This window comes from Heptranchias perlo, chromosome 6, assembly GCF_035084215.1.
Source record: "Heptranchias perlo isolate sHepPer1 chromosome 6, sHepPer1.hap1, whole genome shotgun sequence".
NCBI lineage: Eukaryota > Metazoa > Chordata > Chondrichthyes > Hexanchiformes > Hexanchidae > Heptranchias > Heptranchias perlo.
Genome location: NC_090330.1, coordinates 2513412 through 2533988, shown reverse-complemented (window position 1 = coordinate 2533988; position 20577 = coordinate 2513412). Strand labels below are relative to the sequence as shown.

At 45.5% G+C, this 20577-nt stretch overlaps 1 protein-coding gene across 1 annotated transcript in view; it reads right to left on the bottom strand.

The window, feature by feature from the left end:
• Positions 1–20577, bottom strand: part of inppl1a (inositol polyphosphate phosphatase-like 1a) — a 146018-nt gene that overhangs the window by 54051 nt on the left and 71390 nt on the right. Inside the window, exons 4-9 of the mRNA XM_067985599.1 lie at positions 18505–18613; positions 14806–14946; positions 9960–10050; positions 7040–7129; positions 5832–5945; positions 3779–3929 (exon numbers count right to left, since the gene is read on the bottom strand). Coding sequence (XP_067841700.1) covers positions 3779–3929; positions 5832–5945; positions 7040–7129; positions 9960–10050; positions 14806–14946; positions 18505–18613 — 696 coding nt within the window. The remainder of the gene's footprint in view (positions 1–3778; positions 3930–5831; positions 5946–7039; positions 7130–9959; positions 10051–14805; positions 14947–18504; positions 18614–20577) is intronic.

Below are 20577 nucleotides of genomic sequence, written 5' to 3'. Positions count from 1 at the left end.
CATGGATACAAAATTGACGAAGGGACAGAAAGCAGAGAGTGGTGGTGAACGTTTGTTTTTCAGACTGGAGGGAAGTATACAATGGTGTCCCTCAGGGGTTGTTATTAGGACCACTGCTCTTTTTGATATACATTGATGACCTGGACTTGGGTATACAGGGTATAATTTCAAAGTTTGCAGATGTCATGAAACTTGGAAATGGAGTAAACAGTGAGGAGGATAGTAACAGACTTCAGGAGGACATAGACGGACTGGTGAAATGGGCACACGCATGGCAGGTGACATTTACACAGAGAAGTGTGAAGTGATTCATTTCCGTAGGAAGAACGAGGCGAGGCAATATAAACTAAATGGTGTAATTTTAAAGGGGGTGCAGGAACAGAGAGACTTTGATGGAGGCAGGACAAGTTGAGAAGGCTGTTAAAATGGCATACAGCATTCTTACATCGAGTCTACAGCACAGAAACAGGCCATTCGGCACAACTGGTCTATGCCGGTGTTTATGTTCCACACGAGCCTCCTCCTTCACTATTTAATCTACGTTTTTCAGCATGCCTTTCTATTCTTTTCTCCTTCGTGTGCTTATCTAGCTTCCCCTTAAATGCATCTATGCTATTTGCCTTAACTACTCCTTGTGGTAGCAAGTTCCACATTCTCACAACTCTGAGTAAAGAAGTTTCTTCTAGAACCATAGAAAAGATACAGCACAGAAGGGGGTCATTCGGCCCATCGTGTCCGTGCCGGCTCGAAGAACAGCTCCTGAATTCCCTATTGGATTTATTAGTCACAATCTTATATTGATGACCTCTAGTTTTGGACTCTCCAAAAGTGGAAATATTAAATATTATTTTCTCTACGTCTACCCCATCAAACCCTTTCATTATCTAAAAAGCCTCAATCATGTCACCCTTCAGCCTTCTCTTTTCTAGAGACAAGAGCCCCAGACTGTTTAGTCTTTTTTGATAAGTATATACTCTCAGTTCTGGTACCATCTGTGTGAATCATTTTTACACCTTTTCTAGTGCCTCTATATCCCTTTTATAATATGGAGACCACAACTGTGCACAATACTCCAAGTGCAGTCTAACCAAGGTTCAATATACAAGTTTAATGCAACTTCTCTGCTTTTCAATTCTATCCCTCTAGAAATGTGCTTTGTTTGCCGTTTTTATGGCCTTATTAACCTGCATCGCTACTTTTAGTGATTTGTGTATCTGTATTCCTAGATACCTTTGCTCCTCTACCCCATTTAGCCTCTTATTATCCAAGCAGTATGTGGCCTCCTTAGTCTTCCTATCAAAATGCACCACCTCACACTTACCTATATTGAAATTCATTTGCCAATTACACGCCCATTCTGCAAGTTTATTAATGTCCTCTTGCATTTTAACGCATTCTTTCTTTGTATTAAATACACCCCCGAATTTCGTATCGTCTGTAAATTTTGAAGTTGTACTTCCGATTCTCGAATCCAAATCGTTGATTGTGAACAACAATGGTCCCAGCACCGATCCCTGTGGAACACCACTTCCCACCAGTCTGAGTAGCTAACCTTAACCCCTACTCTCTGCTTTCTGTTTAGTAGCCAACTTGCTATCCATTCTGCTGCCTGTCCCCTGACTTTATATTCTTGGCTTTATAAATAGAGGCATAGAGTACAAAATCAAGGAAGTTATGCTAAACCTTTATAAAACACTGGTTGGGCCCCAGCTGCAGTATTGTGGTCAATTCTAGGCACCACACTTTAGGAAGGATGTCAAGGCCTTAGAGAGGGTGCAGAGGAGATTTACCAGAATGGTACCAGGGATAAGGGACTTCAGTTATGAGGAGAGACAGGAGAACCTGGGGTTATTCTCCTTAGAGCAGAGAAGGTTACTGGGAGATTTGATAGAGGTGTTCAAACTCATGAAGGGTTTTGATAGAACAAATATGGAGAAACTGTTTCCACTGGCAGAAGGATTGGTAACCAGAGGACACAGATTTAAGGTAATTGGCAAAAGAACCAGAGGGGAGATGTGGAGAATTTTTTTTACGCAGCGAGTTGTTATAATCTAGAATGCGCTGCCTGGAAGGGCGGTGGAAGCAGATTAATAGGAAATTTCAAAAGGGAATTGGATAAATACTGGAAGTGGAAAAATTTACAGGGCTATGGGGAAAGAGCAGGGGGAGAGGGACTAATCGGATAGCTCTTTCAAAGGCCGGCACAGGCACGACGGGCCGAATGGCCTCCTCCTGTGTCGTATCATTCCATGATTCTATACATGGTGGCCTAGCACATCTTAGCTGGGTAATAAATGCAGCCTTGCCATCATTTCGCCCTCAGGATGTAGGCAAACTACATCCGGCACTATTTCGATCAGTGATTGCGAGCCAACGATCTAACAGTACTCAATGTTAACGGCCCTCGTCGTGAACTCGAGCTCCCCCACAGAGTTGAAGCTTTCATTTTCATCCACGCAGTGAAGTCTTTGCAACAAAAAAAACCCAGAGGAATGTTTACACAGCACCATTTGCACAAAGCCTCTTCCCACACTAAAGCAGCTCCCCTCCACTTAAGCCATTCACGGTACTGTTTCTAATTACAGACTGCAAACTTCAAAGATTACAGTGTCACTGAGACGGCAACAGAAATTCCCTCATCGAAGGGCAGCAAGCTGGGGTAAGAAGAAAAAAACGCAAGCAAATCGTGGTGGAGGGATCAGCACTTTCCAGGATTGATTTTGTGGCTTCAGCAACATTTATAAAAAGGAAAACTATTTCCTTTGGTGGGGGCATCCAGAAAAAGCGGGCACAATCTTGAAATTAGAGCTCAGCCAAATCAGGAAGCATGGTTTCACAGAAAGGGTAGTGGAAACCTGGAACTCGCTCCCCCAAAAGCCCTTGGATGCTGGGGGCCAACGGAGTTTTCATGATTGAGATTGATAGATTTTTGTTAGGTAAGGTTATCATGGGATATAGAGCAAAGGCGGGTAAATGGAGTTGAGGTACAGATCATCTACGATCTAATTGAATGGTGGAAAAGACTCAACAGGCTGAATGGCCTCCTCCTGTAACCAAACCAGATCAGGAAGGTTCTATGTTCAGTCACTTTGGGCTAGTGAGGTGGTAGGGTGGTGGGGGGGGAGGGGGAGGGGTTGGGGAAGAGTTGGCTGCGTTCTATCTAATGTGCTGTACCTGCCCTGGGAGTGTTTGACGGGACAGTGTAGAGGGAGCTTTACTCTGTATCTAACCTGTGCTGTACCTGCCCTGGGAGTGTTTGACGGGACAGTGTAGAGGGAGCTTTACTCTGTATCTAACCCGTGCTGTACCTGCCCTGGGAGTGTTTGATGGGACAGTGTAGAGGAAGCTTTATTCTGTATCTGACCCGTGCTGTACCTGCCCTGGGAGTGTTTGATGGGACGGTGTAGAGGGAGCTTTACTCTGTATCTAACCCGTGCTGTACCTGCCCTGGGAGTGTTTGATGGGACGGTGTAGAGGGAGCTTTACTCTGTATTTCTCCCTGCATCTCATCTATGCTCCACATGACCTGGGAGTGTTTGGTACGTTCCATTCTCCAGCATTAATGTACCACAGCACAAAAATTTACACACAAAGGTTTGTTATACAGGGAATGTATCAATTTCATACCAAACAACTTACTCAACATAGTATCAAACATTTACTACACGGTTCATTGTAGCAACCTTATGCAGGTAGGATAGTGTCAATATGCTTGGTCCCAAACACCACACAAATCTCACAGCACAGAATGAATAGTGGGAGTATGCTTCCTCCTTACTCTTGTCATGTGTAAAAGTGTTCCAGTCCTCCTGCGTGTCTTTGGATTTCTTCAGTACCACCAACTTCCCCCCGTCCACATCGACACTGAGCGAGTACTTCTGTGATTTACCAATCTTCGTTAAATCAGTCAGGTTCACATCCAATTTCACCTGAGGAAAAAAAAGAAGTGTTCAGATCACTGTCTAAGATACGAAGACTGTGATCATTTTTTTTTTCTTTTACCCTTTGTGCGTCAGCCATGGCTCAGGGGGTAGCCCTCATGCCTCTGAGTCAGAAGGTCGTGGGTTCGAGACCCACTCTGGAGATGAAGTGGGGCGGACACTCCCGGTGCAGTAGTGAGGGAGTACTGCACCGTCGGGAGTGCCGTCTTTCGGATGAGACATTAAACCGAGGCCCCGTCGGCCCCCTCAGGTGGATGTAAAAGATCCCAGGGCACTTATTCGAAGAGCAGCAGGGGAGTTCTCCCCAGTGTCCTGACCAATATTTATCCTTCACCCAACATCACTAACACAGATTATCTGGTCATTATCACATTTCTGTTTGTGGGACCTTGCTGTGCGCAAATTGGCTGCCAGTTTTCCTACATGGCAACAGTGAGTACACTTCAAAAAGTACTTTGGGATGTTTGGAGCTCGTGAAAGGCGCTACAGAAATGGAAGTTCTTTCTTTTTGTATACAAGTTAAAATAAAATGACATTTAAATGTATCTGGGTTTATTTTACACAGCTGTCCCATCGTTCCCCTGCTAGTGCCTGGAGACGTGAGGCACATACAAAAGATGTAAAGGACAACGTAAGGGAGTTCAGGGCGCCAAGTCCACACTCCCCGCTCCACCCCCTGACTGACACTGTGCTGGGTGCTAAGCTGCCATACACATTATTCTAAGAATACAGATTGCTGGTGGACCTAGCATCCAGCCCTCTGCCATCGAACACCAATTCCAACAGCTCCAACTCTCCGAAAACAAGTGCGATGATCACGGTCATCTACGTAACTGGGGCAACTAAAGCATTAAAATATAAAAACAGGGCACTTAAACCTTCATATCCTAAGGAAGCAGCACATGTCGAACAAAATACAGTTGTTTTTTTACTTCCTTAATCCAGGCGACATAAAATTTCAACCAGCTGTGTTCAGCTTTAAAGCTTAGTTAACGTTTGGGAGAAAACCTCTTCAGAACACACTTGAAATGAATCTTGTCCATTTGCCATGCCGCATACTGTTCCCCAGCTGAAGGTACAGGATGACGAGCAGCTCCAGCTGGTTTGGAGATGTAACAGAACGGCCCACACTTGCCTTTCATCACCCTCCGCTAGGTTAAGGTCCAACCCTGTATTTAACCCACCTCTGAAAGCATGTCATAGAATCGTACAGCACAGAAGGAGGCCATTCGGTCCATCGTGCATATGCCGGCTTTTTGAAAGAGCTATCCAATTAGTCCCACTCCCCTGATCTTTCCCCTTAGCCCTGAAAATTTGCCCTTTTCAAGTTTATATCCAATTTCCTTTTGAAAGTTACTATTGAATCTGCTTCCACCACCTTTTCAGGCTGTGCGTTCCAGATCATAACTCGCTGTGTATAAAAAAAAATATTCTCATCTGCGCCCTGGTTGTTTTGACAATTATCTTAAATCTGTGTCCGATGCTGACCGACCTTCCCGCCACTGGAAACAGTTTCCCCCTATCTACTCTATCAATACCCTTCATAATTTTGAACATCTCTAATTAAATCCCCCCTTAACCTCCTCTGCTCGGAGGAGAAAATCCCAGCTTCTCTAGTCTCGCCACATAACTGAAGTCCCTGGTAGCATTCTAGTAAATCTCCTCTGCACCCTCTCCAAGGCCTTGACATCCTTCCTAAAGTGTGGGGCCCAGCTGAGGCATAACCAATGACTTATAAAGGTTTAGCTTAACTTCCAGTAATGGGTGTGTAAACGAACTATACCCTCCTCCCACCACCACCAAATATGTAACTTTTTGGTGAAAAACAGAATTGACCGTCACAGGGATTTGCTGCGCACCAATCTCCGAGAAAATGCAGCAGGTCATTACCTCAAAAGCTTGCACTGGAATACGCTTCGCCTTGCGAGGGGTTGTGTGAGAGAACATCGAAGACTGCGACGTGAAACTGGGGCAGGAGCTCATTTCCTGCAGCGCTTTCAGTGCCTGAAGGAAAGAAGAAAATCAGCGAACACAAGATTGGGCTGTCTATTTTTTTATTTAATTTTGAGAATTCTGGGCGAAAGGCCATGGCCCACAGTGCAAGACGCCACCAGAGGTGAGGAGGGAAGATGACAAAATAAATCAAGAACCAAGCATGGGTTTTAAAAGCCAATAGGAGGAAGGGAAGACAGAGGGAGGTGAGCAGTTCCATAGTTTTGATGTCCTAGAAAAGTATAGTGTAGGATACAGTACAACGAGGCTTCAATTCGACACACTGAGGATACAGCAAGGAGGGGAAGCCTGCAGGACGGTGTATTTGAAGCTTAGAAGGAATAAATGAACAACACCCAAAGTACTACTGATAAAATTGGAACAAGAAAGGCTGTGTCGGGTGGGCAAGAGAGATAGTAAAAATGAATAAGACAATTAGCACGGAAGAGAGAAGAAGAGTGAAAGGAGAGAGGGAATGCAAGAAAGAAAACGAGAGAGAGAGAGAATGTGCAAACACAAGAATGAGAGCGGGAGAGAGCAGAGTAAGAGAGAGGGAAAGGAAAAAAAAAAGAAAAACTTTAGAAAAGGATTGCCCATGAGGCAAGCTTGTTCTTGTATCCTATCCAGGAGTGCAAGAGAAGTGCCAGAACAGCCTCCCTAGATCTGGGAGCAGGATTCAGGTCTTGGGCTCATCAACATTAGCATCAGAAATAAAAAGCCTTCAGGCCCATCAATGCTCACCCTATCCCCTAGATATGAAACCTTGTGCACTACCTTCCTCAACCACCTGTAAAGCCTTCTGCAGGGAGGCCGATAGAGGAAGCTACAAGTAACACTCTGTGAAAGGTTAGAAACAGTTTTGAAATTATCTTTTTTGCTGATCAATAAGATAATGTGACTGAGGGTGTAATCATCATACCCGCCTTGTGTGTTAAACGCAGCAGTGTGAGCTTGTGATTTGGGGAGAAGAGTAAGAGAGAGCAAAAAGGAAACAATAGAGTTTTGTACTTGCACAATGACTGCACGACATGCATGCTATGTGAACTTTCTTGGGTTTCACCAACAGAAACCATTCACTGCAGAGCAGATAGATCTCAGCCTCTCACCTTCCTCTCCATAGACGACAAGAGGTCCTTAAGGACGGAGAGCTTGACAACCAGGTTTTCCAACTCCTGATCACCTCCCTGACTGCTGGCCTGCAAACAAATAAATCACCTGGATCAGTCCACAAAATTCATCATTAGTTACAATTTTAAAAGCTTCTGTTTGCAGGGAAATGGATCTTGGAAAAGTTTTATTGAAGTATAAAATTCAGTAGTTGTTCATCTCAAACTCCCACCCCCCACCCCCAAATCACACTTGGAGTATTATGCACAGATCTGATCTCCATATTATGGAAAGGATGTTGCAGCACTGGAGAAGGTGCAAAAAAGATTCACAAGAATGATACCAGAACTGAGAGGATATCCTTATCAAGAAAGGCTAAGCAGGCTCTTGTCTCTAGAAAAGAGAAGGCTAAGCAGTGACTTGATAGAGTAGACATAGAGAAAATGTTTCCACTTGTGGGGGGAGTCCAAAACTAGAGATCATAAATATAAGATATTCACTAATAAATCCAACAGGGAATTCAGGAGAAACTTCTTTACCCAGAGAGTGGTGAGAATGTGGAACTCGCTACCACAAGGAGTAGTTGAGGTGAATAGTGTAGATGCATTTAAGGGGAAGCTCGATAAACACATGCGGGAGAAAGGAATAGAAGGTTATCCTGACAGGGTGAGATGAAGTAGGGAGGGAGGAGGCTTGTGCAGAGCATAAACGCTGGCATAGACCAGTTGGGCCAAATGGCCTGTTTTTGTGCTGTAATTTCGATGTAACACCATCAAAAGATAGTGAATGTTTTATTAATATGTACCCAAAGTCATTAAAAGTCATTTTTGCACCAAAATTCAGGGTTCTTCCTCGGGGGGTGGGGTACAGTTTAGGAATGGTCTCAGTTGATTCTGCCCAAGGATTCTCAGTAGCGGGAAATCAGAATGTGGGTCTATATGTCTGACTGCCTCAGTAAATCCCTTCACTCTCGGGATGTGGGCGTCACTGGAAAGGCCGGCATTCATTGCCCATCCCCTAGTTGCCCCTTGAGAAGGTGGTGGTGGGCCTTCTCTTGAATCGCTGCAGTCCGTGTGGTGAAGGTTCTCCCACAGTGCTGTTAGGTCGGGAGTTCCAGGATTTTGACCCAGCGACAATGAAGGAACATTCTTTGTCAAGTCGTTGTTTATGCAAGTACTTCTTTGGTAGCAAGAACATAAAATGCACAACCCACTTCTGATTGAAAATCATTTTTTGCACTGAAGGAATTTGAATTAGCTGGTATTTTGAATCAAACAACTTTGAATTGATGTTTTTGAGGGGATGCAGGGTGGGTGAATGAGGTGTACAATGAGTTAACACACTGTTTTCATCCAGCCCAGACTGATGGGATAAAAGTCCCATCTCTCCGGTGGCTGTAAATATCAGACATGAAATGAGTTTGGACAGTTGCAACCTAATTCCTAGTGGGTATAGGCCAGCCTTTGATGGAACAGTGTAGAGGAAGCTTTACTCTGTATTTAACCTGTGCTGTACCTGCCCTGGGAGTGTTTGATGGGACAGTGTAGAGGGAGCTTCACTCTGTATCTAACGCGTGCTGTACCTGTCCTGGGAGTGTTTGATGGGACAGTGTAGAGGGAGCTTTACTCTGTATCTAACCCGTGCTGTACCTGCCCTGGGAGTGTTTGATGGGACAGTGTAGAGGGAGCTTTACTCTGTATCTAACCCGTGCTGTACCTGCCCTGGGAGTGTTTGATGGGACAGTGTAGAGGGAGCTTTACTCTGTATCTAACCCGTGCTGCACCTAGCACTAGATGTCTGGAATAAGAAGGGCTGCATTCCCCAGTATTAACACGTCATGTTTTAATTAGCACAATTTTCTTTTTTTAAATAAAATCATGATGCAACTGGCTTATTAATGTACATAAAGACTAGAAACATCAATCAACAAAATGTAATTAAAAAGCCTGAAGTAATGATAGAATCAGTCTATTTTATTACAAGTCCCCTTTCTTTGAAGATACCATCACTAGTGTGCTCAGCAATATACTGGAACACTGCTCAGTCTTGTGCATGGTTAGATTTTTAAACGACTTATTTTTCTATAGTGCTCCTCACGTATTAAACAATGTCTGAGGGCTTGTTGAGGCAAAAACAAGAGAACAAACAAGAAAAGGAGGAAAGAATTTGGACAAATGGTAGCAGTGGAAGGGGCCAATATTATTTTTTAAAGGAGGCCTGTGGAAGTAGAGGGTGAAGTACTAAGACAAAGCAACTTTGGGGGCAAACTCGACAGGGCAAGGATGGAACTGCTTCCAATACTGTGGAGTGGGGAACAACAACAACTACTTGCATTTATATAGCACCTTTAACATAGTGAAACGTCCCAGTGTGCTTCACAGGAGCGTTAGCAAACAAAATTTGACACCAAGCCACATACAGTAATACTAGGACAGGTGACCAAAAGCTTGATGACCAAAGAGGCTTTAAGGAGCTTCTATAAAGAGGAGAGAGGGGTAGAGGTTTAGGGAAGGGTTTCCAGAGCTTCAGGCCTAGGCAGCTAAAGGCACAGCCGGTGGTGAAAGTCAGGGATGTGGAAGAGGCCAGGATTGGAGGAGCGCAGAGATCTCGGAGGGTTGGAGGGCTAGAGGGGGTTACAGAGAAAGGGAGAAGTGGGGCCGTGGAGGAGGGATTTGAAAACAAGGATGAGAATTTTAAAACTGAGATGCTCCCGGACCAGGAGCCAATGTAGTTCCACGAGCACAGGGGTGATGGGTGAACGGGACTTGATCTGGTCTCAGAGGAGGGGATGTATGGCTGGAGAGGGTCATTCACGCTGATCTTGCTGACACAGTGTACAATCACAAAGAAGGCCACAGGACAGGTAACACATGTTTAACAAATAGAGCATACGCACGTCAAAACAGAACACATCAGTACCTGCTGGATAAGTCGTGTCAGCAATGGCGAGCTCTGCTGGTCAAATATCTTGGATAATATTTCCAGACCAACCAAGACTTTATCAACTTCACTGCAAGGAGAAAGAAACTTTATATAAACAACAGGCAGCTTATTTCAAACAGTTACCTGTGCATACCAGATAATATTATATGGGTACAGTAGTGTAGTGATTATGTTACAGGTCTAGCAATTCAGAGACCGCGAGTTCAAATCCCACCATGGCGGTTTACATAGATTACACAGCACAGAAACAGGCTTTTTGGCCCAACAGGTCGATGCCGGTGTTTATGCTCCACACGAGCCTCCTCCCACCCTATCAGCATATCCTTCTACTCCTTTCTCCCTCGTGTTTATCTAGCTTCCCTTTAAACCCATCTATGCTATTCACCTCAACTACTCCATGTGGTAGCAAGTTCCACATTCTCACCACTCTCCGGGTGAAGAAGTTTCTCCTGAATTCATTAATGGATTTATTAAAAACATAGTAACATTGAAAATAGGAGCAAGAGTAGGCCATTCGGCCCTTCGGGCCTGCTCTGCCATTCAAAATGATCATGGCTGATCATCCAACTCAGTACCCTGTTCCCACTTTTTCCCCATATCCCTTGATCCTTTTAGTATTAAGAAATATATCTATCTCCTTCTTGAATACATCTAATGACTTGGCCTCCACTGCCTTCTGCGGTAGAGAATTCCACAGGTTCACCACCCTCTGAGTGAAGAAATTTCTCCTCATCTAGGTTCTAAATAGCATACCCCGTATCCTGAGACTGTGACCCCTGGTTCTGGACTCCCCAGCCATCGGGAACATCCTCCCTGCATCTAGTCTGTCTAGTCCTGTTAGAATTTTATATGTTTCAATGAGATCACCTCTCATTCTTCTAAACTCTAGTGAATATAGGCCTAGTCGACCCAATCTCTCCTCATACGTCAGTCCTGCCATCCCAGGAATCAGTCTGGTAAACCTTTGTTGCATTCCCTCCATGGCAAGGACAAGGATAAGGAGACCAAAACTGCACACAATGCTCCTGATGTGGTCTCACCAAGGCCCTGTATAACTGTAGTAAGACATCCCTGCTCCTGTACTCAAATCCTCTTGCAATGAAGGCCAACATACCATTCGCCTTCCTAACTGCTTGCTGCACCTGAATGCTCGCTTTCAGCGACTGGTGTACAAGGACACCCAGGTCTCGTTGCACCTCCCCTTTTCCCAATCTATCACCATTCAGATAATAATCTGCCTTTCTGTTTTTACAACCAAAGTGGATAACCTCACATTTATCCACGTTATACTGCATCTGCCATGTTCTTGCCCACTCACCCAACTTGTCTAAATCATATTGGAGCCTCTTTGCATCCTCCTCACAGCTCACATTCCACCCCAGCTTTGTGTCGTCTGCAAACTTGGAAATGTTACATTTAGTTCCCTCATCCAAATCATTGATATATATTGTGAACAGCTGGGGCCCAAGCACCGATCCCTGCGGTACCCCACTAGTCACTGCCTGCCACCCGAATAAAGACCCGTTTATTCCTACTCTCTGTTTCCTGTCTGTCAACCAATTCTCAATCCATGCCAGTATATTCCTCCCAATCCCATGTGCTTTAATTTTGCACACCAATCTCTTGGGTGGGACCTTATCAAAAGCCTTCTGAAAATCCAAATACACCACATCCACTGGTTCTCCCCTATCTATTCTACCAGTTACATCCTCAAAAAACTCCAGTAGATTTGTTAAGCATGATTTCCCTTTCATAAACCCATGCTGACTTTGTCCAATAATGGTCCATTAATGCCCTCCAAGTGCTCTGTTATCACATCTTTTATAATGACTCCAGCATTTTCCCCACTACTGATTCCCTGTTTTTTCTCTCCCTCCTTTTTTAAATAATGTGGTTACATTTGCCACCCTCCAATCTGTAGGAATTGTTCCAGAGTCTATAGAATTTTCAAAGATGATCATCAATGCATCCACTATTTCCAGGGCCACTTCCTTTAGTACTCTGAAAGTGAATATTGGTGACTATCTTATATTTATGGCCCCTAGTTTTGGACCCCCCCACTACATGTGCAAACACCTTCTCTACATTTCAGGTTGTAGGGCTGGGGGAGATTACAGGCGCAATGGACCATAGGGTCTTATTCTGTGCTGTAAATTGCTATAGTTATTAATGGGTGCACTGCTCCTGGAGAGCCCAATGGTGCAAGGGGATGCAGGGTGTTGCCTAAGCCAGTTAGCTGATCCCAGCTGGGGCTGCAGTACGGGCACAGAGAAATAAAATTCAGCCCTGGTGGCAGTGTCTCAGTCCTCTCCTGTGCGTTGGTGAGGACGGGATCGGGTCTGGCAGTGACGCCTCCCATGGCGAACTGACCTGCCAACATGCACGGACTAGACTCGCCCGCGAACAATGGCCGTTTGGATGCGGAACTGAAGGTCAGTCGGTGCCAGGCAGAACTGCACACTCCGGTGGCAGTCTGCATCACCATACGTCGAGAGTCCAAATCCCACTGGGGCAAGAATGTGAAACTGAATTGAACAAATCTGCCGATTCGTGGGCTAGTGACAGGTAAAATAATCACAAAAGCTGCTGGATTGTCATAAATACTCAACTGGGTCATTAATGTCCTTCAGGGAAGGGAACCTGCTGTCCCTACCCGGTCTGGCCTACATGCGACTCCAGTCCCACACTGTGTGGTTAACTCTTAAAACAATCATGGCAATTAGGGATGAGTGATAAATACTGTGTTGCCTGTGTTAACCATATCCTAAGAGCATATTTTAAAAAAAGGTGGGGGTGGGGGGTGAAATTGAAGGTAGCTTGTGCAAAGAGAGAAGTACATCAAATGTTGGATGGTGGTGACGGTACAAGCTCAGTTCCTTCTGAGCCAAGAACCACAAGGACTGCAAGAGGTGTTTGGTTTATAAGAAGTGGTGCTGTGTGTTCAGATTTCTCTCGACCTGCCTGCAGCTGCAATAACACATGAATCATTTCCTCTCCTCTGACTGCGGCTGAAGCCGGGAACACTGGTGCTTTTCTCTGCAGCTCGCCCGACTTCACACAGCAGACAACTGTGGAGCAGCAAGGGGAAAACTGCCTCCATCCAGAGTCTGGGGAAGCAGATCCATCTCTTACTCTTTCTGCTTTTCTTCTCTGAAGGGCTGCTGAGCAACGTAATTCATTGATTGATTGGTGTTGAGGCTGGATGTGAAGTGATGTTTTAATTGGCCCTCATTCTACTTCCAATAATATCAGCGAGCTCAGGAAGCACTGCAATGTAACCTGATCCCAATTACCTCAACGGACAGCATTTCAGCCCCTCCCCTCAATGCTCCCCTCCCTCCTTTTCCGAAGATGAGACATTAAACTGAGGCCACATCTGCCCTCTACATTCAGTTCTGGGCACCGCACCTCAGGAAGGATAAATTGGCCTCGGAAGGGGTGCAGCACAGATTCACCAGAATGATACCAGAGCTAAAAGAGTTAAATTATGAGGACATGTTGCATAGACTCGGCTTGTATTCTCTTAAGTATAGAAGATTAAGGGGTGGTCTAATTGAGGTGTTTAAGATGATTAAAGGAGTTGAATGGGTAGATAGAAACTGTTTCCTCTGGTGGGGGGAGTCCAGAACAAAGGGGCATAACCTTAAAATTAGAGCTAGACCGTACAGGGGTGATGTCAGGAAGCACTTCTTCACACAAAAGGTAGTGGAAATCTGGAACACTCTACCCCAAAAGCTGTTGAAATTTTCAATTGACGTAGCTTCAAGATCAAGATTGATTAAGGGTATGGAGAGATATGGAACCACGGTAGGTAAATGGAGTTGAGATACAGATCAGCCATGATCTAACTGAATGGCGGAACAGGCTTGAGGGGCCGAATGGCCTCCTCCTGTTCTTATGTTCCTCTCAGGTGGATGTAAAAGATCGCATTGCACTATTTCAAAGAAGAGTACGGGAGTTCTTGGTGTCCTGGCCAATATTTATCCCTCAACCAACTTCACGAACAGATTATCTGATATTTTATCTCAATGTTTTTTGTGGGATCTTGATATGTGCAAATTGGGTCCCGCATTTCCTACATTACAACATTGACTGTGCTTCAAAAGTATTTCATTGGCTTTGGGACGTCTTGGAAGATGGTATGTAAATGGGAGTTCTTCCCTTTAAGTGAAGATATCATGGGCTAGGGAGCTAAGGTGGGTAAATGGAGTTTACAGATCAACCACGATCTAACTGAATGGCCGATGCCTGATCCAATATTCCTAAATGCACCCTCTGGTACCTCACCAAAGTGGCCATCCTTCCCGTGTGAACCCGGAAAGTGAGCGTTGGCAAACTATGTGACATACTCTATTCCTTATGCTCTTCTAATGTAAAATCTCCTTAACCAGTGCTACAGGGCAAAGATAGACAGCCCTAGGCTCTGCACCACAACTAAAGCTTCCTTCTTCTCACTGGTGTCCTTGTGTCCCTGGGTTGTGCACATCCTGTGGTCAACCCATTCCGTAAGTGTCCAACCGTGAAGAGTGACTGCAGCAACTGTCAAGGAACAACACTCTTAAGCTAGCTCCTGGTTGGGGCTTGCCACAGGATTTTAAGTTGGGAGTTGAGGGGTTAAGAGATCATGAGTTCAGAAGCATCGGCAAAGCTGAACCTCCATTCCTGGTTGCTGGGGCGGGGGAGAATGACCTCAGAAATCCAAAGAGCTCCATCATTTCACCACCCAAACCTTTTGCCTTTCACCTCCAAAACCAGCCCTCATATTGACTCTAAAGACTCTCTAGGACAAGTGTCTCACTGGCCTCCATTAGACGAAGCCCACCTGTTCAGCCTTTTGCAGGACGTCACTAACGCTTTGTTGAGGTGTGGGAGGCTGGTAGCACCCGCCTTCACTGCCTCCAGGTCCAACACGTAGCTCGCCTTCAAGTATTCGTGGGACACGGTGGTCATCCCATTGGCAGCACTGTGTGGAGAAGAAAGAAAATAGGATTAAAAGGGAGAATTGGAGCAACATCCAACTACCAACAATTACACTCCCAGATCTGCATGACATAGATACGTAACCAAACAAAAACGAAACAGTTTTTACGGAACGATAGCAAATTATACCACTTCCCCAGAGCTCCTTGTGGCTCGATGGCATTGCAGTTGAGAATTTTGCTTCTCACAGATGTCCAAGTGTAGGGATCCACATTCCCTTTTGAAGCTTGGCTTTGCAAAAACACAGCACTGGCCTCTCCCTTTTGCTTGATCTGTAACAGACAAGAGTCGCCAACTCTTGTCAAGTCAAGAGCCAGACAAGGACGGGAGATGATAGCACGGTTGGAGTTGCAAGGCCATCTTTGCTGATGGTGACAATTTAAACAGCTAATGCTCCAGTTTTGTAAGACATGGATAGGTGGCAATAAAAGTACCAACTCTAAGAATGAGCTTATTCCCATTCTCCTGCATATCCCCCATACTCTTTTAGCAGGTCAAGCTGTGAAAGGGGGTGGGGGGTGGGGAGGACTGCACACTGGCACTCAATTCACTCCATCACAGAGTTGTAGCATCAGGTGTGCACCCACTATCCTCTATGTGTTGCTTTTCCAATCTCATCCCCTGCTGTCAGGAGAGCTGTCCAGCAGCTTCACAGAGAGGGAAGAGGAACAAAGTGTAGTGAGTAGCGAATCCTCTCCTCCCTCGTGCACATCCAGAGTTGCCTGCTGTGTGCCCACTCCACTAGGGAACAATGTGTGCCATAATCTAGGCCAACACCTCAGTGCAGTATTGAGGGAGTGCTGCATCGTCAGAGATGACGTTCTTTCGGATGAGGCCCCGTCTGCCCTCTCAGGTGAATGTAAAAGATCCCACGGCACTATCCAAAGATGAGAAGGGGAGTTCAACCCAATGTCTTGGGCAATATTTACCCCTCAACCAACATCACTAAAACAGATTATCTGGTCATTTGTGGGACCTTGCTGTGTTCAAATTGGCTACTGCGTTTCCGATATTACAACAGTGACGACACTTCAAAAAGTACTTCATTGGCTGTAAAGGGTTTGGGATATCCTGAGGTCATGAAAGGCGCTGTATAAATACAGGCTCTTTCTTTCCATGGAGAAATCTCAAAGTTGAGCAAGAAAATTTTTAAAAACTCACAAAAGAGAGCTGTTTCTTTTTTAGGGTGGAGGTTAGAAGGTTCGAGTGAGAAACCTAGGTGGAGGGCAATGCAGGACACCAACAAGACTGAAAATAGCAAGGCAAATCAAGAAGTACTGATTGTCCGATAGCAACCATGGGCTTTAAATCCTGTAGATTGTAGAAGATGGGGAACAAGGGAGATTGAAGATCCTGGCAAAGACGTGTTGGTAGGATACTGTGCGATGCAGTTTGCTAGCAACACATGAAATGGGCACTGTGTAAAGATCACATCTGAGCATGCAGGCTACTCCAGATAAACACATACCCAACCCAAGCACAGTATCAGTGGACCAAAGATCTTCCCAGTCACTATTACAAGAAAATTCCACATCCAAGTACAACACACAGTGCAAATATCCTGATGCAAAATAACACTCTCCCCAAAACTGAAGTCAGCCAGTTAGACCAAAGCGGCCAGCTGGCTTCATTAAACACACACACACATCCAAACACGCGCGCTGATGTGCGCACAAACATGCATACATCCAACTATGCGCGCTGACGTGTGCACACACACACATACAGGCGAGCCTGCTCCAGCTACACATGTTCAGCCCGCCACAGTGTCAAGTTTCATCCAGACAGCAGCATTCTGAACATCCAATTACTTCTGTCTAAATATAAAGTTTTCTTTAGACTGACTGCATGGCCTTCAGTGCTAAGCCTGGTCAATGGCTCTTTTCATTTGGAGTTCATAAAGACGACCACATGTGCATCAGGACTGGACCATGGGACTGGACCACCTAACTGTCCTTGCATACAGATGCCCACTCATGCTGGGTACCACAGCCAAGTGCTTGTCTTTCATTTGTGAGGGCCAGGCAGTGACAGTCAGCAAGTTAAAAAGTGGCAATAAGTAAAGGTTGTGGTGGGTACAATGAGAAGCATTCACAGAAAGGACGAGACTTGACCCAAGAGCACCAGGATGGAGACAAACGTGTGTGGATAATATATATAATACGATGTGACAATATCTGATTACTATGTATAGTGCAGATGCGGACATCAAACCATGACAGGATTGGACCTGGCTGTGATGCTACCTCATGGTCACTTGGGCAAGGTAGCTGTGGGCTTCGGGTGGGCAGGAGGAAAGGTGCACTGTTCAACAAAGATGCCAATACAAGTCGGTGATTCATTCCATATCTTACTACCCTGCCAGCTCTGCATTGATGATAGGTATATTAGTCATTCCTCATTGGTTCAGTTTGGGATTCCAGGAAAAGTTGGAGGGGGGGGGTGGGGGGGGGAACAGAGGGGACGAACAAAAGAAGAGAAAAGGTCCCTGTTCCAGGAGGGGGATAATTCCATTTCTTTTTTTCCTCCCTCCCCTTCCACACCACTGCTGCTGAAAGTTGGTAAAACATTTAAGTAAAGCAGCAGATTGTGCTGCGAAGTAAAGGGAACACAGATCTCTGGTGCTTTGATTACAGTGCTCAGAGAAACCACAAACATCTGACTGGTGGTATTGCACAGAAAATAATGGATGCTCTTCAGTAAATTACGAGGCCGGGGCTCAATCAAGGAGATCAGACATAAAAACTGCAGAAGCAAAACTCAAGTGGGTTGCCCATCGTCTGCAGGATCATCTCCAGGTTATGGGGAAAGTCGCAGACACAAACCCAGCACTCTGTGCAGGCAGCACCTTCCAGCTCAGTTGCATGGTCCACCAAGGTTCCAATGTCGAAAGCAGTCTCCCACTTTTTAAAAAAAAAATTCATTCCTGAGATTTGGGCAAGGATGGAATTTGTTGCCCTGAGAAGGTGGCGGTGGGCCTTCTTCCTGAACCGCAATAGTGGTTTGATACAATTGACCTGGTTTGCTAGGCCACTTCAGAAGGCAGTTAAGAGTCAACCATGTTGGTGTGGGACTAGTCACATATAGGCCCAAACCAGGTAAGGACGGCAGGATTCCTTCCCGAAAAGGACAGTTGGGTTTTTACAACAATCCGACAGCTTCATGGTCACTTTTATTGATACTAGCTTTTTATTTCCAGGTTTATTTAAACTGAATTCCAATTCTCAAACTGCCAAAATGGGACTTCAACTCACGATCTCTGGATTACTATTCCAGTAACAACCAATTACACCACCACACCCTATCCTAAATCCTAGCCAGCTTTAATACACTGATGTCAGTCCTAACTTCCTTCAATTGTTTGGTAAGTTACCTGCCATTCTGTACTTTATGTAACAACACATACCTGCAAGTTTAAGACAGTAATACAATCGCGATATTCATTAATCGTTTGAGCCCTGCTCTCTTGGTACATGCCGTATCTACAACCATTGTGTAACCCACTGCATTCCCCGGGCACTCTGGATTTTGCTGCATTTACCTGTCTGCTGCCCCGTCTTGCGCCACTGGGGAAAGGCAAGTGCCAGCACTGCCACTGAAGCTGGTGGAGGCAGAGCGAGGGGGCAATGGCGGTTTGTCATCTTCACCATCTACAAAAGAAAAAAGAAAAAAAGAAATGAGAAGAACGTAAAAATGTCCAGCTGCCCCCAATTAAATAATGGAACAAAGCAGAAGGATGTCAGAGGTCATGAAATGAGGAAGGATTTGCTGCACCCCCAACTGGGAGCAGGGTTAAAAGGACAACAGTCAATGGTGAGAAAAGGCCATTCAGCCCCATCAAAGCTCATCCCTCAAATAACCCAAATTTCCCAAAAGAATGGTCGTAGATGAGAAAAAGTGCAGCATTCCTCAGGGAGACTGAAAGTCCGCATAAATTCACTGTCTGAGAATTGGAGCAGTTCAAATGGACCAACTCGCTAACGGTTTTATTTAAATGCCAACGAGCAAAAGGGCAACTTCCCAACATTGGAAATCCAAAGTTAAAAAACAGAAAATATTAGAAATGTACAGCGGGTTGGTAAACATCAGAGAGAAAAAAGGCACATCAAGGCTTCAAGACATCAGTGTGCTGACCACCCAAACAAGCTGCATTTATATAGCATCTTTACTGTCGAGAAACATCCCAAAGTACTTGCAGAGGCGTAGTGAAACAAATGGACGCCGTATTAAAGAATAATATTAGGAGGGGTGATCAGTAACTTGGTTAAAGAGGTGGGTTATAAGGAGGACCTAAAAGGAGAAGAGCAGAGATGGAGGGGGATAAGGGGTTTAGAGGGGAAATTCCAGAGCATGGGACAAGGTGGCTGAAGGCATGACCGCCAATGGTAGAGAAAAGGGAAGGGGAGGGGGGGGGGCAGGAGAGGAGGGTACACAAGAGGAATGAGTCAAGGAACAGAAAATTAGGGAAGTGGGTGGGGCTGTGGATCAGACACTGTCCTCACACTCTCTGGCACCTGGGGTCAAATCTGGCCCAGACAGAGGGTGGGATGGAGAGTTTGCAACTTTGGACCAAAGCTACAGAGCTGGGGAAGGGTGGAAACGTGAACCAATCTTCTCTTATCAGATACTGATTGACAGACAGTGCATTTCCAGCCATCTTTAAATTGTGCACCACCAATGTGCTAACAATAGGTGTCACTAGCACATTAACTAAAATATACAATTCAATGCACACGAAAGATGTCTCTACACAGCAGTGCTGGTTTCGACAGAACAGTACATCATCAGTATTCTGGCTTCATTCTCTTCGATTTACATTTTCTAGGCATAGTTCTCCATCAACTAGTGGGCAGAAGTACCACAAAGGAGTGGGCACCCAATACCACCAAAACAAGGCAAGTTAGGGTAATAAATAAATAGCGAAGTGCCCAAAACATCCAGGCACAGACCACCACTGCATTAGCTTTCACTCTTTACGCATCTATTTGGCTCAGTTGGTAGCACTGTTGGTCTCACCAGTCTCTGTGGGTTGAGCTGACAGAACTGGGTGGGAAGAGAAGCCAGTGCGAGACATGCTCGAGCTACGACTGAATAGGCGAGAATGGAGCAAAATGAGGGTAGTCCTACCGAGCTAGACAACGGGGAAAAGGCTTTGGAGGAGGATAGCATGACTGACTGTGTTGAAGTCTGCAGAGAGATCAAGGACAACAAGGTCAGAGAATGCACCACAGTCGGTCACAGAGATTGTGTTTGTGGCTTGGGTGAGGGCTGCTTCGGTGTTGTGGGAAGGGTGGAAACCCGACTGGAGAAATTCAAACAGGGAGTTATAGGAGAGCTGGAAGATGACAATGCATGCAAGGAGTCAGGAGAGGAAGGGGAGGATGGAAGGGGGCAGCAGTTAGCAAGGACAGAGAGGTTGGTGTGGGTTTTCTTGAGGAGGGGCAATGGCAGCAGTTTTGAAAGGGAGGGGGTAGTGCCTGAGGAAAGGGAACCATGTACCTCGGCTAGCGGAGGTGCCAGGAAGGGAAGTCGAGTGGACATGGCTTAGTGAGAATGAGGTCAAGGGGACAGGAGAACAGTCTTGTGTGGGGTGATGGAGGAGAAACGAGAGTCT